General features: G+C 47.7%; 1 protein-coding gene across 1 annotated transcript in view; it reads right to left on the bottom strand.

The window, feature by feature from the left end:
- The window catches only part of dnah2 (dynein, axonemal, heavy chain 2), a 186,475-nt gene that overhangs the window by 1,135 nt on the left and 160,838 nt on the right, over positions 1-24,502 (bottom strand). The window contains exons 68-82 of the mRNA XM_030338322.1: positions 24,268-24,401; positions 23,452-23,596; positions 20,906-21,105; positions 20,465-20,591; positions 19,598-19,784; positions 18,434-18,582; positions 17,164-17,347; positions 14,359-14,549; positions 13,226-13,417; positions 11,198-11,382; positions 8,450-8,684; positions 7,597-7,748; positions 6,655-6,769; positions 2,112-2,288; positions 528-602 (exon numbers count right to left, since the gene is read on the bottom strand). Of these exons, the coding sequence (XP_030194182.1) occupies positions 528-602; positions 2,112-2,288; positions 6,655-6,769; positions 7,597-7,748; positions 8,450-8,684; positions 11,198-11,382; positions 13,226-13,417; positions 14,359-14,549; positions 17,164-17,347; positions 18,434-18,582; positions 19,598-19,784; positions 20,465-20,591; positions 20,906-21,105; positions 23,452-23,596; positions 24,268-24,401 (2,448 nt within the window). The remainder of the gene's footprint in view (positions 1-527; positions 603-2,111; positions 2,289-6,654; positions 6,770-7,596; positions 7,749-8,449; positions 8,685-11,197; positions 11,383-13,225; positions 13,418-14,358; positions 14,550-17,163; positions 17,348-18,433; positions 18,583-19,597; positions 19,785-20,464; positions 20,592-20,905; positions 21,106-23,451; positions 23,597-24,267; positions 24,402-24,502) is intronic.

Genomic DNA, 24,502 nt, shown 5'->3' with positions numbered 1-24,502 from the left:
CAGTGTTTGTGCGTGTGCGTGTCTGTGTCTATGTGTATGTGTATGTTTGATTGTGTGTGTGTGTGTGTGTGTGTGTGTGTGTGTGTGTGTGTGTGTGTGTGTGTGTGTGTGTGTGTGTGTGTGTGTGTGTGTGTGTGTGTGTGTGATTGTGTGTGTGTTTGAGAGTGAATGATTCAGTGTTTGTGCGTGTGTGTGTGTGTGTGTGTGTGTGTGTGTGTGTGTGTGTGTGTGTGCGTGCATGCATGCATATGTACGCACACACAAGACCATGATGATCAACTTTACAAAAGAGAACCCCTATGGGAAGTGAGCAGCTATTATTAGGCAGAGGGAAAAGTCAGAGTCACTTTCAGGAGCGATGAGGATGACAGGGCTTTCAGGGGGGAATAGTGTGAATCTGAATCCCTACGTCGGTGTGAAATGATGAATGTGATGGAGGTGAGGGGACGAAGGGTCAGTGTTAACGGTTAGGGCGTAGCGTTGGTGGAGGAGGTGAGGTTATGGTGATGTAAAGGTCGCTGGTTCACCTTGGGGGGGGAGAGGAGGTGGCTGTCATCCATCGTGGCCACCACAAACTCCCAGGAGAGGGTGTCCACCGACACCTGACAACACAACATCAAATAACATTAAGCACAACACAACTTCATGTACTGCGGCCAGGAAGGTTTCCACCGACACACATAATACATTAAATACAAAACTACTAACTACAAACACATCATATGTACTAATTCAAAAACAGAGAAAGAAATTATGATACAGTGCAAATCTGTATCAGCAGTATACAAAATCCAACACATGAATACAACTAACACATAGCAGAACACAAAACACCACACACTATACAACAACAAAGAACACAACTTATCACATACTACAAAACAACACAAATCCAAACACAGAATAAAAAACAAAATTCAAATGAAGCAAAAGCATGACGCAGCCCACGATACACAACTCATACGACACAACACAATGTTGACAGGCGGCTGCTGCCACAGACACCGTCCCTGTCACTGGTCGCCTCCCAGACCATGTCACTCATACACAGTAAATGTGACACATATGAGTACGGTAGGATCTCACAGGGAGAACATCAGGCCGCTGTGCTAGTGTCTTTGTGCCGTGCTGAGAGGCTAACGCTGCCTGCGATGAGCGGCAATAGCTAGCGACAGTTGGCAGCAGGCAAGGCAGCCCAGGGATGTGTAGCGTGTGTGTGTGTTTGGATGCCGTTGATTCTTGTGTCAATATAATTGGGGGGATGACTGTATTTGCATCACTGGAGGATGCTGTTGTTGGTGTTCATTACGGAGAAATGAAATGCTACATATACTTTCTGTCCCTATGTAATGGTGACATACCTTGGGTATGTGCAGGTATGTGTGTGTGTGTCTGTGTATTGTTTCTTTACATGCACCTGTTTCATGCGTGAGCATCTGCATGTCTGTTTATGAGTGTCAATCAGTGTGAGTTAGGGTTGTAGAATATATAACGGTATTTATCGGGGGACGGGAGAAAAAATGATCCATAGATATTTCTCTCTATCGTTCCTATCGCTGTTTTACTTTACGGGCATTATTTTACATCATTCTGACACTGTTTTTAGTTCCCTACACGTTCTCGAAGAATACAAAACATGGAGGACAGCGGGAAAGTCTTTAGTGTACAGATTTGTGATTTTGTTTGTTATGGACAGCTGTTGATTTTGATGATTCTGAGAAGCCCAACCCAAGAGACGGTTGGGGTTCTCAGTATAACGCTATGGTGTGTGGGGCATTTCATATACAACATCATTTCATTATATACTCATTTTACAACAATGGTACTACAAAAGTATCGCAAAGTTGCTGTGGGTCGTCACACACCCCCCTTCTTCCTAGAACGCTCAGCCAAAAGCACGTATCTTTCAATCACGTATCTTTCAAAAATGTTTCAGCTGAAACATTACATTACTGAAACTTACTTAATTTAACAACTGACCTGTGGATATGCCCATGACATATTTCGTTATCGAGACAACCCGAAACAACCCATATCTTGATAGAGGATGTTGTCCATATGGCACAGCCCTAGCGCCTGTGTTTTTGTGTGTCTTTGGGTGTGCGTGTCACCTTGTTGTTTCGTGCAGAAGCCTGCAGCACGGCGGTCAGGAAGCCTGTGGGGAAGGTGAAGCCGGACAGCCAGAACAGGACGGGGGGGTGCGCCGTCGTGGCCCAGCGGGCAAACTGATCCATGCGCTGGCACAGGTCCCGGGTCCAGGAGGCCAGGGGCTTCAGGGACGGGTAGGCCTGAAGACCCCGCAGGGAGACAGGGATGGATGGGAGGGAGAGAGGAGGAGAGCACTGTTATGAGTAGTCAAGGTAGAGGACAAACTAGCTACAGAAGCAGACACACTAGCTTCAGCATAGGACAAGCTAGCTATAGCAGAAGACAAACTAGCTATTGCACAGGCCAAACATGCTCGATATAGAATAGGACAAGACAGCTTTAGAATAGAACCAACAAGCTAGTTATAGATAGAGCAGGGGAAAAGCTAGCTCTAGAAGAGACCAAGTTAGTTAAAGGAGGGGAAAAGTATGTTTGAGAATAGGACAAGCTAGTAATAGCATAGGCCAAGTTAGCTACATTAGAAAACACACTAGCAAGCTACAACACAAAGCTAGCTAAAGTGTCGGACACAGAAGTTAGGCAAAGGACAAGCTAGCTCCTTTAGATCACAGCAGCTATGTCCTTGGCTTTCTCCAGTATTTTATTCCATCACTATTGTTGTGGATCTCGTAGAAGCCCAGAGAACAGACAGTTGCAGCAGCTGACACTGGGGCTAATTCCACAAGGTTTCCAGACCATAACATCACTACATTCCAGACTACATAGCTCATTACCGCTGTCTAGAGGGACGCTTCACTGACCAACACTTTATATATATAGAGAAAGTATCAATCTTTATATTTGAAGTAGCAGTTGCCAATGTCTTTGTATTTTTGTACAGGTCTAAAGACCTAACAAACTTAGATGGGTGATGATTTGGGTTGGTTTACCTGGTTTAAGAATGTATACCTATATAATGTGATTTGGATTGGGGGATCCATAATAAGACCTTGTGAATATGATCTGAAAAAGGTGATCCTGCTTTAGTGAATAGTACTTAGTGAATATGATTTGGTTTGGTTGATCCTGTTTTAGACGTAGGTAATCATATTTTGGATTGGGTGTTCTGGTTTTAGACCAAGTGATCAAGATTTGAATAGGATTATCCGGATTTAGATTTAGTGATCATGATTTGGTTTGGTGATCTGGTTTAAGACTGCTTGAAAACGATTTGAGTTGGATGATGAGGTTTGAGATTGCGTTACCACGATTTGGATAAGGTGATCCCGTTTCTAGTAAGCATGCTTTTGGGGGGTTTGCCATCGGTTATCAGTGTGTGGCAAAGTGTCACTTTACATCTGCAGCCAGCAGCAGGCCTTAGAATAAGCGAGGTACAGCTGTGTGTGATGTGTCCGGCTGTGTAGAAGGGAGGAGGGCGGTGGGAGGGGGCCCAGCTGGGACCAGAGGGGGTCTGATATGGGATCAGAGGAGCAGACACATGTTCCCACCACCCACCCTGCTGCTGGAGCCTAAAACACACAGCACTCTAGGACGAGATAGACCAGATAGATGAACAGCCTGAGGGCTCTGCTGAGATCAGGCATGCACACACACCCACACACGAGTGCATGCACACGTACACACAAATGTATGTACACACACACACCCGCCTTTGCAAACTTCACGTGTTTAATCCAATCTTTCTAACTTGCAAATATTTCAAGTGTGCACCCACGCAAAACCTGCATTAAAGACACATGCTTGTGCAAGCTGCACACACATGAGTGCAATGCAATCATTCTAACTCTCAAATATCCCTTTCACTGACACGCACACACACATGGGCCCACACACACACAGGCCTACATTCACACACACGCTCACACACAGAGGCTTGTGATTAAATGAGACACAAGATGGCCACAGAGAGAGCAAGGCAGGCAGGCTAAAAGAAAAGCCGTCTCTGGGCTCAACTAATGATATGCTGCCATGCCAGAGCAATGAGAGAGGGGGGGAGAGAGAGAGAGAGAGAGAGAGAGAGAGAGAGAGAGAGAGAGAGAGAGAGAGAGAGAGAGAGAGAGAGAGAGAGCGAGAGCGAGAGCGAGAGCGAGAGAGAGAGAGAGAAACACACAGATACACACAAAGATACAGAGACAGAGAAAGAGACGGAGGGAGAGAGAGAGAGAGAGAAACATACCTACAGGGAGGGCGGGAGAGAGAGGGTGACCTAAACCAAGAGAACCAAGAGTGTCCCAGAGAGAAAACGTGAGAGGGAGAGGGCGAGGGAGAGGGAGCGAGATAGGAACAAAGTGAGAGACCCCAATAGAAAGAGAGACGTGATGGCGGGATGGAACAATGGCGAGACCGGGTGGGGACCACACAGTGCTCTGAGTGTGTATGCGTGTTTGTGTGTGCGTTTGTGTGTATGTGTTTGCGTTTGTGTGAGCGAGGTAACATGGGGGTTGGTAATCAAGAACGCACTGAAGACAAATATAGAGTGAGAGAGCAGAGGTGGAGAAAGAGAGACAGAGAAGAGAGAGAGAGAGAGAGATGGATTGAATGACACGGAGACCAGAGAAGAGAAAAAGAGACGGGAGAGGAACAGATGAGGAAGGGAAAATAAGGATAGGATGAGGGGGGGAGGGGGGGGTCTAGTTAGCAAGAGGTCAGCAGAATAAGATCACAAACACACTACACACAGACACACACTACCCACAGACACAGTGGTATTGGGTTTGTGGCTGTCTCTGGGATATAGCAGCACTGGTCTAGTGGTCTTATTACACTACAATTACTCTGCAGACACTGCTTTTGTCCCGTACAGACCCCTGCTCCCTCCAGCAGACACGCACGCACGCACACGCACACACACACATTCATTCAAATAGACACATCCACTCATCGTGTATATTTGATACTCTGACACCTCTCACTGCTGTCAACATGTACTTGGTTATTGAGTTGTGCTTTTATACTAGCTGCCTCACATGTCCTAATACACTGTAACCCGTACCATCTGAACAAAGTTCTGCATGGAAAAATACATATATTTGAATTAAATAAAATTTCTTGTTATATATAGAGAGAATAATGAGGCCCTGGCAGCATTCCCGTGCCCTGCTCTGGCTTCATTAGAACGGGACTTTCCTTTACCCAGCGAGGACCAAACACAGCCCAGGTGTGTGTGTCTGTGTGTGTGTGTGTGCGTGTGTGTGGACAATAGGTGTGTGTGTATGAGCGTGTGTGTCTGTGTGCGGCAGGGCAGACTGATGGTTACCCACAGCCCAGTGAGTCACTCCAGAGGGCAGTGAGTCACTACAGAGTCCAGCCTGCGGGGGTCTGACCGGCTGACGTCAGCCAATCATGTCGCGGTGTCACCGGTCAGAATGGAACGGAGGGCTTATAGCATCTGACAGACAGAACAGCAGCACTGGACCAGAACCAGAGAGCCACTGAATAAGAGCACATGAGAACTGCTAACTTACTCAGTGTTTTTATTTTGAACCCTGTTTACATCAAGGCAAATGGATGCCAATGAATGTGCATGGGTCTAAAGCAAAAATGAAAATAGGATCAGGACATTGTATTAACACCTGTGTGCTGTAACCGTAAATAGGATAGTGTAGATAGGCATATACCTGTGTGCTTTTATTTTGAAGAAACAACTTCCAACCCAACCCAACATCAGGGTTAATGGATGTCACTCTATGCAAATTGATTAAAGTAAGTTAACAACAAACCAGCAATGAACAGCAGTATGCCTTAACATGCATACACTGAAGTGGATTATTTGGCCTTATCTATTAACAGGGTAACAGAAAGTGAGTGAGAGAGAGAGAGAGAGAGAGAGAGAGAGAGAGAGAGAGAGAGAGAGAGAGAGAGAGAGAGAGAGAGAGAGAGAGAGAGAGAGAGAGAGAGAGAGAGAGAGAGAGAGAGAGAGAGAGAGAGAGAGAGAGAGAGAGAGAGAGAGAGAGAGAGAGAGAGAGAGAGAGAGAGAGAGAGAGAGAGAGAGAGAGAGATACACTCCATATATATTTTCCCTGAGCCGGGCTTCTCATTTGCTCCTCCATCCCCGTGGCTGCGGGCCGCCAGCAGTACTGCCAATCGACACCCGTTTCTAAAGTATTGATCCGAGCGGTTCTGCTCCTCACCACGCCGCCGAAGAGCCCTTGTTTGGTGATTGCTCGAGGATTCAGGTGTGGTGGGCGACAAACACACACATCCTGTATGTGTACGCAGACACAAGTACACGCACGCAGACTCTCAGACACACTCATGCGCACGTACGGACACACACATATATATACAAATACACAAACACACACACGTGCATACAGGTATACGCAAACACACACACGCACGTATGTGTATTCAAATAAACACAAACACACACAAATAGAGAAGGTGTGAAATACATCTTGTGATGTTGGAGAGAGGGAGATGAAAGCGAGGGTGAATATAAAATGTGTTTCTATTTGTAGATGTGTGGGCTTGTTTGTTTGTGTGAGACCGAGAGAGAGAGAGAGAGAGAGAGAGCGAGGGAGGGAGGGAGAGAGAGAGAGAGACCTTCTCCCACAGTGGTGGGACGCGGGCGTCATGGATACAGTTGAAGGTCTCCTCCAGGTTGGATGACATCACCACCAGACCTTTGATGCCCTTCTCCAGCTCCACCAGGGAGGATCTGATCACACACACATGCATCAAAATTAGACACACACTCACAAATTAGATACACATATACCCACCCACTCACACGCAGATGCAAAAAAAGACATACATAAATTAGAATCACACACACACACAAATTAGACAGACACACACACACACACACACACACACACACACACACACACACACACACACACACACACACACACACACACACACACACACACACACACACACACACACACACACACACACAGATCCTAGCAGGCACAAATTATGTCTCTCTGTCACACTGTTGTACACCCACACTTAGCTTAATTGTGAGCCAGACACGGCATCACCAACGGTTTCTAATTAATACTGTTGCACATTCAACTCCCTTCATCCCCCACAGCCTCCCTCATCCCCTAATCTGGGACCTAGTAGCCTTGGGCCGGACACCCAGGCCCAGTAGGGGTGGGGTTACACCTCGTTTCCCGCTTCGTTACGGAGATATTCTACCGAGTAAACCTCATTGGCGCAAGGGGATGAAGCATTCAGAAGGGGATTATAATAAATGGATTTCCACAGTGGCTAGTCTACACAGTGGTGAATCGAAACCTTTACAGTCTTTTAACCACTGCTGGTCGAGTACGTGAGCTGCAAATGACGCACTTACAGATCCCTGCCTCCAGCGGTACGATTGGTCGAAAACCAAATCCGAAGTGAAAGAAGGGAAACACTTTGTTCATGGAGACTTGAGCTCGTCTGCCATCAGACTTAACATACAAAAACCCAAAGTCTGAATTTTGAGACCACTCTCTCCCCTGTCGACCCCGGAGCCCAGGCGTGGGGGCCTACCTGATGGTGTCCAGCAGGGCGTTGTATCTCTGGATCTCCTGCAGCAGCACCACGTTGAGGGGCGACGGGTCATCCTGCAGTAGTGCCCTGGTCCCCTCGTAGTCGATGGCCTCGGGCAGCTTCTCCCGTATGTCGGCCGCCAGCTCCAGCACCTTTGGGGGGGGGGAACAGGTGTGAGACCGCTGTTTGGCACCACCGGGAAAACCCCCGTGCTCGTGAGGTTAAGCGATGGCGGATTCAGAGCAAGCCCGACGCACGAATGCACACACATCCACGCTAACACACAAGGGCACACACATACACACACACACACACACACACACACACACACACACACACACACACACACACACACACGGGGGCAACCACATAGAAAGGCTGTTCCTGAATATGGGTTTTGGCGGTACATTTTGCCAAACACTAGTGACACATGAGTGACAGAGGGGGGTTCTGCAGCTTGCAGAAGCGTCTTGACAGGCACCGGCACTGGCAAACACACTGCTGTTAACACAACGCAGGCTAACTCTTCACCGCTAACACGCTATTGCTAAAACACAGCCGCTCACACACCCGAGCCGACACACACAGCTGCTCACACACAGCAGGCCGATTACACACTGAAGCTACCCCACGACCGTTAATACATGGCAGAGCTAACACAGCGCCGCCAGTAGGTACACCAAAGCATGAGTGACATGAGTAAATAAATAAGATGCAGGGATACATTAATACATTCATAAAAAGAAACATGTCCCATTCCTATTTTTTGGAGATCTCTACAATGAGAGTTGAAGAAAAGCAACCTCTCACTGATGATACACACAGCCCCCCCCCCACCCTCCTGAGCCCTGACCTTGTCCTCCTTGCTGGGCCCCGAGGCCCCCGCAGTGCTGCTGGGGACCTGCGGCTGCAGCGACAGCAGCGTGTCGAACAGCGTGCGCGTCTCGGCGATCTGGCTGGCGATGTCGGCGTTGGGGTGCTGGCCGAACACCTCGGGGTGCTCCGTGGCAGGCAGCTGGCCCACGTATTCCCGGTAGGAGGCCTGGGGCCCGTCCCGGGGGATGTAGTAGGTGGGCAGGGACGAGAGCCTGCAGGGGTAGAGGGTCGGGGTTGAGAACGGTGCAGGGTGGTTTAGTGTGCGGCCGGTTAGCGTTCTCCCAGCCCAGAGGTTCTAGGTCCGATCTCCCAAGTCTGCAGTCTAATCTTTAGGGATCCTACAGAAAGATGCCCATTTACATTTACATTTAGGGCATTAGGCCGCTTTCATCCAAAGCGACTTACAATATTTGTCAGAAGAAAGAGTACAGTAAGGATGTTCCTAGAACAAAGTGCCAAGCACTAGCAATTTTAGGGTTGACCCCTTCCCAATATACAACAAAGCTAGCTAGGATGAGATGATACACAACACTAAGTGCTATTTATAAGTGCAAGGACGTACAACATACAATAAGTGCCTATGGTAACTAATGTGCGTAAGCCCCTAACCCCTACAATATTGTAAGTCGGATAACACTTCCGAAGTCAACCCAGGGAGGGGGTCGTTGGGCAGGTAGGCATTGTACCCATCCCCATGAAGTTGTAAGTGTAGTGCAATGTAGTGGCAGAGACATTGTTTGCTTTGTATTACATGGTTCACTCTGCCATAAAGGGCTACCGTGAGTGGTTTTGATTGTGTTTACCTGCTGTGAAATAAAGGAAGTAAAGAGTAGAGAGTTGCTCGTGCGCGAACCCACGTCGTCAACGTGCCGTCTATTGATTTCATCCAGAGGGCCTTTATATGCCACACATCCTACCCTGGTTCTTTCAACCCACCTCCCAGTGTGTCTGCATTGTGCTGTCCTCAAAGGCACCAAAAGACCATCAGAAACACATCAAGGAAAAAAATAGGGCTTGTCAGAGTTCTAGTGCGGACAGAGAGACAGGTGAGATGTTTCTCTTTGTGGGCTATGTGCCCTGCTCATTGATTTTATTGTACCAGATGCTCCCTCGCGCTAAAGGAACATTTACTATACGCTCTAAGATCACCCTTCACCAGTCACACACAGACCAAATGAGCCGGCACAGATGGATTTTCTTAAAATAAGAACGAAATCCTTTCTGCTTCCATTGCTTGGAGCGACAGAGCCGGTTTCATTTTTGAAGAATGCGGTCTGTATTTAATTATTATTTGTTTCTAAATAATTGATTGTGTGTTTTATTATTTTGGCAAAGTATATCTAGAGCTGCCCGCACCACTGAACACCTACATCCAGAGCAGACACCATGGTAATAAAAGCAATAATTTACCAAAAACCTTCTCACATTCCAATTGAACTAATAAAGTTGCTGCCTAACTGCATATCGTCCACTCAGTGAAACACTTACTTTAACAAAGTAGTTTTTAAAATGTGCTGGAGCGGAGACGCATGCGAGTATATGCAGAGGTTTGCCCTTGGCATCCAACAACACACTAGTTAACCCCCCCAGGTGACGGCTGGCCGCGGGCAAAACACTACAATCACTACAATGGCTGCCCTTCTCCTCACTTCTTACACTACATTATAATGTTCAGCCACCAGTGGGCAATAGGGGACCGTGAACAGAGCCTTAACTGACACGGCACTCCTTTCTTCATGTCCCAGGTACACACACACCCACACACACACACACACTCACACACACACACACACACACACACACAAAGACATACACCTAGACTATAAAATCCACTCTGTCAGGGACCACTAAAGCCTTTCGGTGTTGAGTGAATGAGGCAGCCATGTCGATGCCTGTGTGCTGTATTACAGACCAGTGATAAAAGGTAGGAAAATCTGGTGAAAAGCGGAATCTTAACTGCACCAGTCAAAGTTAATCTGTGTGTTCGTATTCCCCGGGTTTCGACGAATATATGTTTTCCTTTTACTTTCACGATTTGTTTATTTTCTTCCCTTCTATCTCTTTGTACAATACAGAAACCGTCCACATGGTGGTGCTCGTGGCCCACCTAAAAGTGCAAGAAATCTGAGTCGCCGAGGGAGTTGAGACTGAACCTGCCAGAGCCGCAGTGCGCTCCCGCCCCCCCCCCCCCCCCCCCCCCCCAACACACACACACACACACACACACACACACACACACACACCGTCAAGAATAGGTAGGCATAGTCAGGCCGTCTGTATGCGTTTAGAGAACACAAGGTGTGTGAAGGTTGGAGTCTGCATCACATTTCCCAATCTCCCCCCACACATCCTCCCTGGATGTTAAAAAAGACATTGCTATTGTGTGAAATTCATCAGTATTGTGTGAAATTGTGGATTCACAGCTTGACCTCTAGAATATGTGATATTTTTTTCTTTTCCTAATTGTGTCAAAGTAGGCTATATTTGTGTTCAAGACAAACAAATGTAATTGCCAGGCATGGGCAAAAATATTGCTACGTAGAGGATTCAGAATAGAAATGTTGGTGTGTGTGCGTGGGTTTATGGGCGCATGTGTATGTGTTTGTGTATGCGTGTCTGTGTGTACCTGTCGGGGGTGTGTATGTATGTATGTATGTATGTATGTATTCATGTCTACACACAGGCCATCCACGGACGACATGTATACACCACTCCCGGGTCCTACTTGAAGAAGGGCTTGCTGAGCGCGGCGTGGCAGAACAGCTCGTTGATGTAGGTGGCCAGCAGCCGGCGGTCCCAGTCGTCGGTCACGTGGCCGCCGTAGTTGACGCCTGCGATCAGGTAGCGCAGGGCGTCCCAGGGGACCTCCTCGTACTCATCCAGGTACAGGCTCAGCAGGTTCTCACTCACCTGGGGGGGGACAGGGGGAGGAGTGGGGTGGCGGGGGGGGGATAAGGGGGATGTTTTTGAGTTTGGGGGGGGGGGGGGGGGGATTGAGGGGGAAGATTGGAGGAGTGTGGGGAGGGAGGATAGGAGAGCATGGGGAGAGGATGGGAGGGGAGGGGGGGAGGATGGGATGGGAGGGGGATAAAGGGTTGGGAGATAGGGAGGGTTGTTATCAGGGTCCAAAACAAACACAGGCCGTCAGCTCATGGAGATCTAATTGACAGGTCAGAATCTTTATCAGGGTTAGATGTCAATTTGTTTATTTTTATTTATTTCTCCTTTTAAGTTTCAGAAGTGACTCACACACACCGACCCTGTGGGTGAGTATCTGTGTCCACTCTAAGAACAGTGTGGGTCCAAGTGGAGAGGCTGGTGTTGACGTGACATTTAAGAAAGGCTTTTGAGTAAGTGGTGGAAAAAATAACCAAACCTAAACTGAAAACAAGAAGGAACGGTGGAGAGGGCAGAAATCACACTTAGTGGAACCCCTGCGGTTACAGAGCCACTGGGAGCTTTGTGCGTTCAATGTGTGTGTGGGTGTGTTTAAAAGCAAGGATTTGTATTTCTGCATAGCAGTGTGTTGCTCTTGTTGAGTGGCGTTTAACTCCACATACATGGGTATGCGTGTGTGTGTATGTGTGTCTATGTGCGGTATGTGTAAACATGTGTGTATTTGTGGAGCTGTGTGTGTATCTGTGTGCGTCTTTCTAAAGACATGGAGTTGGGTTGAGCTTGTAGCAGCTCCTGGGAGCGGCGCCGGTGTCTCGGTGTGTTCAGCTTGCCAGGCCCTCTAAGCTGATTTCACAGGCTGTTGTGCAGGTTAATCACAGCCCGGGTGTCTGGCTTGGAATCTCCTTATCCAGAGTTTTGTCTTAGCGGAGCGGAGGTGGAGGGCAGGGCCGCGACTCAGGGCAAACAGCCGATCCTGCATTACCTCCGAGCTCGTTATAAACATCTCCAGGGAGGAGCCTTTGCCATCCCATGCTAGATGCTTGAACTACTTTAACGTTTAGCTTCACTGACACGGACCCAGTAATCTATTTCTAGCGTTAAATACCGTCTTTCTCCCATTACTTTGTTGCTGTGCACTGTCTTCGATAATAGACTAACGCAAATAATAACTGGTCGTGCAGAACTTGTGCAGTGTACTACATTTTTGTAGCGCTCCAAATATTGATTGGATGCTATTGAGTGTTCTCAGGCTCACTCGTAAGACGATGTGAGGATCTGCCAACCGACTAAATGTAAATGTCAATGTGTGTCTTGAACGGCATAAATGGGCAAATCCAAATCCTTGATAGCTTCAGCCAAAGTCATTACTACTTGATTAAATTGACCCCAAATATCATTTCAAACATAATCTAGACGAAGTTGGTGCCATGCTGGTTTCCCTCATTCCTCACCGGGACAACCAAAGGCCCTTAATCAGATGAAGGGGATGGAGTGGAGAGAGGAGGAGAGAGGCGGAGGACGTGAGGGGGGTAAGAACCAGCCCCTTCAACTGATCCTCCTGTCCGCGATGTCCGGTCCCCAATTTGAGCATTCACACTAGCGCCAGCTCCATCGTGCTCCACGGAGAGAGACTAATACCCATGCTCCAGGATATCATATTACACATCCATGCGCTAGTCAAATGCACGGCTTCGGTGACCTTCTAATGCGCATGTAAATGCTGGGGAATAAAAAGAAAATGTTGCGCCTGCTAGCGTTTCCGCTTGCGAGCCCATTTTTGTCGAGTTCTTATTATACATAAACGGACGTGAAGCTCCGGGTTAGGCCAATATGGCCGCTGCGGAAAAGCACGGACCTCGAAGTCGGAGTCGTTGAAGCCGTAGACGATGTTCCAGCCCAGCTGCAGGAACTTGTTCCTCTCCAGCAGCAGGCTGTGGAAGAAGCAGAGGGAGAAGAGGAGTCGGCGGTAGGGCACCGGCCGGGAGCAGCGGGCGAAGCGGGCCTCCGACACCAGCTGGTACAGACGCTTCATGTTGGCTTTTATTCCCTGGAGAGACGGAGAGGCGGGGGGTGGAGAAAGTTAATGGATACAGAGAGATGAGAGAGGAGTGAGAGCAAAATAGAGCAGGAGAGAAGGGGATCGAGTCGAGGTGGGAAGAGAGAGAGAGAAAGAAAGAGGGGGAGCAAGAGAAAAGAATGGTGACAGAAAGATGAAGAGAGAAATAGGAAAGAGAAGCAGAGAGAAACAGGGAGAAAGTTGAGAATGATGAGCGAGACAGAGAGTGATGTAGAGAGAGGGGATGAGACAGAGGTGGGAGGAATGGAGAGAGAGAGTTATAGAGAGAGAGATCAGGTATACATGGTAATAAAGAAGAGATTAAGGTCAGGCAGTATTTGCGTGCACCTGCCTGTGATGTTTGGAGGATGTGCAAGGAAAGAGCAGATCAGTATAAACAGAGCATTGGAATGGTTTGTGTGTGTGTGTGTGTGTGTGTGTGTGTGTGTGTGTGTGTGTGTGTGTGTGTGTGTGTGTGTGTGTGTGTGTGTGTGTGTATGGGAGCAGTCAAGCATGCACTCTACACATACAGGCGTGCATGTGTGTGGTTAATATATCGTGGTGCATGTCACGTATAGATATGTGACATGTGTGTATGTGCGGTGCGTGTGTTTATATGTGTGGCCGTGTATATCTGCATGCGTGTATCGGTGTATGCACCGTGTTGGGAGTGTGTGCGTTTATTTCTGTGTGTTTGTGTACGCATCAGGCATGATTGCTTCGTATGTGTGTTAATATCGTGTAAGGAGTTCTGTGTGTGTGCCTGTGTTTACATGCGTAGGGATCCAAGTGAAGTGGGTACATCTGTGTGTATGTGTGTGCACATCTTTGGTGTGCCTGTGTGTACATGAGCAGGGATCCAAGTGAAGTGGGTACATCTGTGTGTACGTGGGTGCACATCTGTGTGTACTCATGTGCACGTCGGCATGCACCTTTGGGGGCTCGGTGGTCATCTTGATGGCGGCCTGCAGGATGGCGATGGGGAAGTCTGGGTGAGGGGAGGAGCTGAGCCACAGCCTGAAGTCAGGGTGGCTAGGCTCCACCTGTAGCTGCTCCACCAGCTTGTCCAGCTCGGGCATCCAGGACAGGGACAGGTGGCAGTTGGCCAGGAACACCCAGTGGCCTGGGGGCAGGGGTGGACGGACTTAGTGAAGACCTCAGACTACTAAACAGCATTATAGTAGACAGTGACACGCCGAGGTAACCTTTAGAAAGAATTACTTTGCACTATATATGCAGACCGTTTTTTTGTGTTTTTTTTACCACAGAGTACCTGTATATTATAGATTATGTTTAAATCTTTATTCTGTATTTTATTTTTGGCACTCATTTTATTATTCAATTATTATAAATACAAAGAATATATATAAATCTAGTATTTGCAATATTTCTCTAGTTTTCCATCTTCTTACTAATTTTATCACTACACTGTGCAGGTGTTTCCAATAACCCTTAATCAGCCAACATTAACAATCGCAATCAGTGAACTCATTGGAATCACACATGGCACCAAAGCATCGGTCAATAGACACTTATTTCACATTGAATGGAAATATAAAGACAAAGAAATGAAACGGTACATGATACCAAATAGCTGGCCTGGGGTAACGCGTAGACCTACACAGAGTAGCAAGCCACTGTGCAGATAGATGTTTATGCGTTGCTTGGCAACAGCCCAGTCGCTGAACTGTTTGTGTTGCTGCTTATTACTGTTAACTAATAACTGGGGCTTGTAGAACGGTTGTATAAAAGCAATATCACACTCTGGGTCATACTGCTATAATGAACATCAGCACTCCCTCTTATGTGATAATGATTAATTTGAGCATCCATCCTGTGGAAGACAGTATAGAGTTATCAAGTACAGCAATATCTTCTTGTGTCCTCATCTCATTCAATATGCTTAGTTGCTTCGACTGATTTTATTTTAAAGGAATTCAGTTATACTGTGACTGAATGATGCAATTGCGATGGTTTCGCTTGGTGTCATTCAATTATATTCTCCCTGACCATTTCATAGAGGGTTTAAGTGTCAAAAGAGAACATTGGGTCCTAAAAATATCCACTTGTTTGTCATCAAGTTTATATGTTCAAATATAAACCTGACAATTTTGGATTGCATTAGATTTATTGTTTTATTTGGAGAATTCGTCTAGAGTAGACCTTCCTCAAATATCTACGTTGGTGTCCACATTGATTATTTCACTTGCACAACAATCTAGGACGCATCCTCGCAGGATCTTCATTTTGGTATCAAGATTACATATTACAGCCCTTGCAGTTGTGGAGATAAACTACATTTATTTTGGCTATGGTCTTTTCAGAAGTGTCTATAGTGTCTATAGTGATGAGGTAGAGAGAGTAAGGGAGATGATATGGTCGTGTGATAGAGAGAGACTGCTCCTTGACTACACACCGCTTAATTTAACTGCTAATTTAATTTATTTAACTGCTAATTTCTGTGAATGTCATGTCATTTATCATTTATTTATTTATCCACTGTATGACAACACAATGCTATATACAGCCATATGTTTATCTATATTTATCCTCTCTACAGTTCTCTACATGTATTTTCTTTTATTTTACTTGAATCCTGTTTTACTTCTAGTCTTACTCTACTTTCAATATTAGCTAAGAGTTTATTGTTTACTGTTATTGTTTACTTTTTATAGTTAGCTAAGAGTTTATTGTTTTATCTTATATTGTATATATATATTGTGTTGTGTTTCTGGACATTCAATTTCCTTGAGGGAGTTATCCCAAAAGGATCAATAAAGCCAAGTCTAAGTCTAGTCTAAGTCTAAGTCTAAGTAGCGTGAGAGACCAGGGAGGGTTGAACAGATAAACACAATCTGGTCTCCGGCTCTCATACACATCCTCCACTCAGTACACATTACACCCTACAGACTACCAGGGAACGGAAACATACTCAATGACCATTAGTCACAGCATCTCTCCACGTCTCTCCCTGTTGAGCCCCTCATCAGCCTCTCCTACAGCTCAATTAGCTCGACTTAAAATAGCTCTTTGTGTGTTGGCTTGGTCGCCTGCTCGTACGAGACACCCCGCAGACAATGTGCATGCAGCGACCCAGGGTTGATGGTTTTGTATTTTTAGAGGAATTAATATCAGGGTTTCGGTCAGCGCCCTACCGACCTGTAGATCAAATGCCCTCATGTCCCATCTGGGACTAATAAAGAACATATTATTTATCAGACTCACTTAGCGGTTGTATGACAAGCAAGAAGAGAAGGAGAGAGAGAGTGTAGGAGAAGGAGGGAGGAAGGAGCACATTGGTAAAATAAAAAGGTGAACATTAATCAAAGACAAGAAAATATAAATTGACATTTCCCCGGCAAGCAAAGTAATTGTGTGATGTATAACAGTGACATTTACCTGTTTACCGGGGAGGGGGGGACTACGGAAAAGCATGGGTCTCATCTGCTGTAATGAACTACTGCAAATCCGGTGGATGCGCGAGTGGCAGAGAAGGAGGATAGAAGATAGATAGAGAGAGAGAGCAAGGGTAGAAGAGAGAGAGAGCGAGAGCGAGAGAGAAAGCAAGGCTCATCTAAATACAGTGGATCAATCAAATATTCATCCCGCCACATCCTCCTCAGAGAGCACCGTGCTCCAAATCAGAGGGTTCTGGAAGATACAACAAGCCCGTTTCCTAGCAACGGAGGAGGAGAGTGGAGTAGGCGACGGAGGATGGAGGAGAGGGGTTACGGTACCTTGCTTGATCCCCTCCTGGATCATACGCCTGGCGTTGGGCGCCTGGCCCTGGCCCAGGGAGAGTGCGTGGAAGCGGCTGCCCATGTCAGACGCCTCGGCCAGCTGGGTGAGGGCCCCCGTGGGGTCGACGCCGGGGGACAGCACGAAGATCAGGGGGTTCCTGGGGGTGGAGTCCTCCATCACCTGGAATAGAGGGTGGTGGTGGAGGGGTTGGTGGGGAAGTGGTAGGGATGAGGGGGGTGTTGGTAGCGGTGGTGGTGCAGTGGTACGAATGTTGGTGGTAGAGGTGGTGTTGGTCATGATCGAGGTGGTGTTGACGATAGTGGTGATGGTGGTGGTTATGATGATGACGATAAGGGTGGTGATGATGATGGTTAGGACGAATGGGGGATAGTGGTGGTAATGTTGCGGATGATGATGATTTGGGTGGAGTACACACAAGGGAAACAATATTAAATTAAAAAGGGGGATGAGGAACAACACAAGTGGGCATGACCACACTTGACACACGTCTGAGGGGAGAGGGGAGAGAGAAGGGGACTTCGGGAGCCATCTGCCGTCAGGCGGAACCAGAGCTCCTAGGATCCATGGTAACAACACACAAAAAAAGACTGAAACTTAAACAAGACGTGTTTAACTTTAAGGTGGCTGCGGCTCTTTTGTCAAAGACACACACACACACACACACACACAGAAACAATGAAGAGACAGAGAGACGCTCGGCCTGGCAGCCAATTTTAGTAGTCAGAGTCAATCAAAGAGAGGCTTATGGTTTGAGTGTGTGGGCGAGAGACCTCCCGCTGACAGGAAGCCTGGGAGAGAGAGACGTAGCGAGAGAGAGAGAGAGAGAGAGAGGGAGAGAGAGAGAGAGAGAGAGAGAGATAAAGATGGAAAATAGTGGAGGAAGAGCTGGATAGCGAGGGACACAGATTGATGAAGATATAGAGGAGAGAGAGGGAAAGAGAGGATGTCGGCGAGCAAGATAAAAAACAATTAGGGAAGGATAAAGGGAAAGAGAAAGAGGATGCATAGAAAAAAGAGACGGGAGAGATGAAAAGATAGAGAAAAAATAAATAGGCAGGGAGAACGACAGAGCGCGGGACTCAGAACAGAGAGGTAGAGATGAGAGAAAAGAGAGAGGTTGAGATAAGAGAGGGAGAGGGAGGCAGAGAGGGTGAGATGGAGGAATATACAGGGATAGAGAACATGGACATAATGAGAAACATAAAGAGACAGGGGCCTTAACAACCAAAGCCCCGGTGCACTCACAGCCTTCATATCGAGGGCCGGAGGCTCCACGAAGCGGGAGCCCAGGTTGTTGACGATGAATGAGGTGACGCAGAAGGAGATGCGGTCCTGACGCAGGGACCGTACCACCAACATCCGCTGGAGCTCCTTCAGAGTGCCATCCCACTCACCTACAGGGCGGAGGGAGAGGGGAGAGGAGGTAGAGGGAGGGAGGGGGACAGAGGGAGAGAGAGGTAAAGGGAGACAGGGAGGTAGGATGAGATGGATAGAGAAAGAAAGAGGGAGAGAGTGACATATTCAGCAAGGCCAAAAACAAGTTTTTCTTCCATTCCTAAATTCAGGGATGGTAAAAAGTACAGTTCTGAATGACAGGGCCGACATCATTACACTGACTAGGATACACACAGTGGGGTGTTTCAGGAGCAGAGAGAGAGAGAGAGAGAGAGAGAGAGAGAGAGAGAGAGAGAGAGAGAGAGAGAGAGAGAGAGAGAGAGAGAGAGAGAGAGAGAGAGAGAGAGAGAGAGAGAGAGAGAGAGAGAGAGAGAGAGAGAGAGAGAGAGAGAGAGAGAGAGAGAGAGAGAGAGAGAGAGAGAGAGAGAGAGAGAGAGAGAGAGAGAGAGAGAGAGAGAGAGAGAGAGAGAGAGAGAGAGAGAGAGAGAGAGAAGCCCTCTGGCAGCAGCAGGAGAAATCCTCCTGTGATCATATTCATATTGAGGTTGAACTTTGTCTAATCTAATCCCCACTGTTGGAATAAAGCAGAGGAGCTGAGCGGCAGATATCCTGCCTCACGCACACATGCACACACACAGAATATGTATATATACACATCCATATATATATACGTCAGGAAGAGACATATTAATCATCGATGGGGTTGGAATATACACTCTCACACACAGAGACACGCACACACACAGTGGGTGAATTGTTTCTTAATCCAAGATCCCATTGTTCTTCACTGTCACACTCAAGTTAACACTGGGAAGTTAATAAATGCAGAGGCAGGGGTATGCACGCACACACACACACCCACAAACACAAAGCGCTTTCTGTTATAGTCTCAGCCATTGTTCAGACTGCCACACATATTATTAAACAAAAGACAAGAAAAGAAAAGCAACATGACCCCAAACAAGGGCATTCCAGGTGTGTGACCAAAACAAAGATTGTTCCGGGTGTGTGTACCGGGGAGGGGTGCACTCTCAGGTTGGGCGCTGGTGAACCACAGATTCCAGTCCCTGGATTGCTGCTCGAAGGAGGCCATGATGCCACGGAAGCTGGGAAGGCGGTCCAGCTCCGTGATGTTGTCCCAGTTAGAGTCACTCAGCCAGCTACTGCACGGATTGTCCATCTGACCCTCCTTGTCCAGCACCTACCCAAACACACACCCACACATACAGTGGGAGAGACACACGCACACACCCCCACACACACACACACACACACACACACACACAAATCAACTCCAAAATCTGGCCTCCAGTTCACATATGAAGTTGTGAAGACCTCCGTCGTCGCTATCTGTTAGGGTTGGCATACTTTGATATGATTATAAAAATGTTGAGGAACAAACAGGGGATTGTGTAACTGTTATAGGGGTGTCAGCAACAAATAAGTTGTTTTGCTACAATGCTAATTTGTTTTTCACAAAGGGATGCCTCGTGGGATATTCTGACAGTTTCAGGTCTTAAGGAAATTCAAAGGATGTCTCTTCAGAGTTTCGAAAAGTGAAAATGAAATGAAATCAAGGTGCGTCTGTGTCTATTCATGTGTGTATGTGTCTGTGTCTGTGGGGGTTTGTGATGCACAAATCTTTGTGTGTGTGTGGGTGTGTGTGTGTGTGTCTGGGGGTGTGTGTCCAAAAGGGAATATCAAATTAAATGAAGCTGCGTGTGTGTTTAGTTATGTGTGTCTTTTCATGTGTGTGTGTGTGTCTATGTGTGTTAGACACACACACACATGTGTATCTCTGTGTTTTTTCTGGTTTTGTGTGTGAGTGTGTGTGTGTGTGTATGATAATATGTGCATATCTCTATGTGTGTGTCCTCTCACCAGCCCCCCTCGTAGGAAGAAGCTGTACTCGTCCATGTTGAGGGCCCCGGTCACCTCCAGGATCTTGGTGCACATCTGGAAGCTGAACAGCAGCTTGTGGACCTCAAACAGTCCCCTGCACGTGTACCTGGAACACACACAAACACGAACACACACGGACACGCCCACACGCACGCCACGCCCACGCCACGCACACACACACACACACACACACACACACACACACATATATATATATAAACACAGACATTCCTCTGTGCCCCAGATTTCCATTGTCCACTCTAGACAATGAGAAGCATAGACCCACCCCTGATCCCTTTTAACAGAGCTGCCATAGCTTGGCCAACCCAGGTATAGCCATGAACGTAGGTTGACGTTTTTAAACTAAATATATACGGCATAGGTGTGGTTAGGGCTACAGTTAGGAGGTTACGTCCCCACCTGTACACGGCGTAGGTGTGGTAGTCATTGAGGTGGGAGATCCTCTCCTCCAGCTTGTGGCTGCGGGGGCTCTTCTCCATGCTGAGGTTGAACAGGTCTATGTAGGCGTCCAGGGAGAACTGGTACATGGGGTCGATGCAGCCCATGTCGTTCAGCACGAAGAACAGGATGGAGGCGCGCAGCGCACACGGACGGTAGCCCTACGGGGACAAACAGAAGGGGGACGGAGAGTTACACAAATATCTTTGGCCTCATGTTATGATTGCCTTAGTCATGTTTTGGCAAAATAGTGATATCTAACCTAACTCTACTCTCCTGATTCTGCTGATTCACTGTGCCTCATTGGCTGTATCCTAAGTCAATCATAGTGCTTTCTACCTTCCATAATCACTATCTGCCAAAGTACCTTAGCCAATTATGCTATGAGGCTGTCAATATGGGACTATGGCTATGCTACAATGAAATGCTAAGATTTTTCACTCTTCGTATTATTTACTATTAATCATTTAGAGGATACTTTTTTACAAAGTAACTTCCACTGAATTCAGATACATGTCAATAAGGAGCAGGTAGAGGTACGGCATCTTGCTCTAGACTGCATACAGGTGGTGTGTGTACCCTGGGAATAGGATCCACAACCTTTGGCTGGGAATCGGACCACGATACCACAACCACACATTTCTTTCAGAGGTTGAATAAGGTTCACGTACAAAACAAAATCCAACAGAATGCAGTAATTGGCAGCCGCTCAACACTAGAGATCGTGAGATCCAGCCGTGTCGCACATCTTGTCTGTTCAGTGACACCCCTGCTATGCGTCACCTTTCTGCAAAGGGAATTATTGTATAGATGAATGTGCCCTACATCACCCGGCAAAGAGAACAGCTCCCTCTCTGATCAGCGGTTGCAAGAGTCAAAGCGGTCCTAAAAAACTCTCTGTGTGAGAGGGTCTGGATCTCTGGTGTTGTGCCCCCCCCCCCCACACTCCCCAGTTTGATGGATGGGCCAGATGAACTCTATTTTAGCCTATCAATTTTTAATTCTCCCACCTCGCCTCACCTCGCTCCCTTGCCAACTATTATCCCAATCTATTCTGTTCCATTGCCCCATCCTTTGCACTCTCTCTTCCTCTTTCCTCTCCGTGTCTCTTTGTCTCTGGCTCTCGCCCTCCCCCGTTCTCACTCTCACCTTTCCGTTCTCATCCATTCTGCTGACAGCCCCCCACCGCCCCAGTCCGTCTCTCCCCTCCCCAGCCTCAACCTCTCTCGGCCCGGGTCAAAACTTTTTATTTCCCAGACTGCCCCAGACTTTCCTTGCCCGTCAGCCCTTTCTGCGTCTGCTAAGCTTAATAAAACCTGGTGGAACATACCTGCATTCCTCCACCTTGTCCCTAAGATACCGAACGCCTTCCGCACCCCCGCCCTTATTAAGGCTGACTATTTGCGCTGCACCGAATGTGACATTTGACTTCAGGGGTGTTTGATGAACGGTGATGTAATCCCGGGTAACCACGGGTAACCGAGAGACTTCTTCCTCTTTTGTTGACTTGTAGGACCGTTTACGCAACCCCGTTCTAATCTTCCCAGAACCGACTTTGAACAATTGGGCCCCCTGTGAGGTACTGCGCTAAAAGGACACTATCGCTTTATTGCATGTCGTGGTGTGGGTGAGTCAAAAAGGCACATCATGGGGTTATTAGCATAGCGTCTCTCAATTAGTAAAGCAATGCCATTGTGTTGAGCTGTGGATAACTGGGCATTTTGAACAATCTAAAAACTAAACAAAAACTGTAAAAGTAAAATGTATAAAAAGTCCTATTTACTTTTGTTTCTCCAAACTATATGTGTCTCTCTTTGACCGAATTCCCATCCAGATTCCCCTTTCTCTCTCTACTATGTGCAGACCTCCCTCTATCGATCTCTCTACACAGACCTCTCCGGCCGCTCTCCAGCTGTTCTGAGACCTTGGTGGACTCTCTCTCTCTCTCTGGACCTCTCTCTCTCCCTCTAGTGTGTCCAGACCTCTCTCTACCACACCTGTCTCTACAGTGACCTGGCCCCTCTCTCTCTCTCTCTGGACCTCTCTCTCTCTTCCTCTAGTGTGTCCAGACCTCTCTCTACCACACCTGTCCCTACAGTGTCCAGGCCCCCCTCTCTCTCTCTCTCTCTCTCTCTCTCTCTGGACCTCTCTCTCTCCCTCTAGTGTGTGCAGACCTCTCTCTACCACACCTGTCTCTACAGTGTCCAGGCCCCCCTCTCTCTCTCTCTCCCTCTCTGGACCTCTCTCTCTCTCCCTCTTGTGTGTGCAGACCTCTCTCTACCACACCTGTCTCTACAGTATCCAGGCCCCCCTCTCTCTCTCTCTCTCTCTGGACCTCTCTCTCTCTCCCTCTAGTGTGTCCAGACCTCTCTCTACCACACCTGTCTCTACAGTGTCCAGGCCCCCTTCTCTCTCTCTCTCTCTGGACCTCTCTCTCTCTCCATCTAGTGTGTCCAGACCTCTCTCTACCACACCTGTCTCTACAGTGACCTGGCCCCTCTCTCTACCTCTCTGGCGGTGTCGATCTTGATCTCGGTCTGCTCACTGCTCTCCAGCTGCTCTGTCACCCGGGTGGCCGTCACCTTGGACGTCTGCAGAGTGTTCACCAGCTGGACGTCGTCCAGGAGAGAGCCTGTAGCCTCGTTCAGGAGCCTGGAGGGTCACAACACATACACACATAGGACCACATGGACATTGGACAGAGATAAATACACAGACACACACACACACACACACACACACAGGCAAGAAGACACACATGACACACACACACACGTACTCACACACACACAGGTAAGAAAACAAACATGACACACACACAGACACACACACACACTCACACACCCACAGACAAGACGACAAACATGACACACACAAGACACACACACATAGGACCACATGGACAAAGATAAACACACACACATACACACACAGGCAAGAAGACAAAAATGCCAAACACACACCAACACAGGCAAGAAGACAAACATGACACACACAAGACACACACACACACACACACACACACACACAAACCCACTCACACACACACACACACACAGGCAAGACGACAAACATGAAACACACACATAAGATACACACAAACACAAACACACAGGCAAGAATACAAACATGACACACACACACGCACACATATACACGCACACACACACACGTATGACAATCACACAAAGAAAAAAATGAACGTAGAAGACACGTGCATGAAGGTAGACACTGCATGTATGGCCCACCCCTGGACCAACACCCACCAGTGAGCTCCCCTCTCCCTGCAGTCTGTACGGTAGTGTTCACGGGGGGGTTCCTACCTGAGGATCTCATCCTCCAGCTCCTGCAGTGTCCTCTTGCCAGAGGCGATGTTGAGGACCAGGGAGTCCTTTTGCTCCTCCAGGTCTGGACGCTCCTTACGGACCACGATGCCCAGCAGCTGGGCCTCCAGACCCTGTACACACACACACACAGGCACACACACACACACAAACAGGCACAGGCACGGACACATGTACACACACACACACACACACACACACACACATTATCACA

This window comes from Gadus morhua, chromosome 17 (genome assembly GCF_902167405.1).
Source record: "Gadus morhua chromosome 17, gadMor3.0, whole genome shotgun sequence".
In the NCBI taxonomy this organism is placed as follows: domain Eukaryota; kingdom Metazoa; phylum Chordata; class Actinopteri; order Gadiformes; family Gadidae; genus Gadus; species Gadus morhua.
This window is presented reverse-complemented; position numbering and strand designations above follow the sequence as displayed.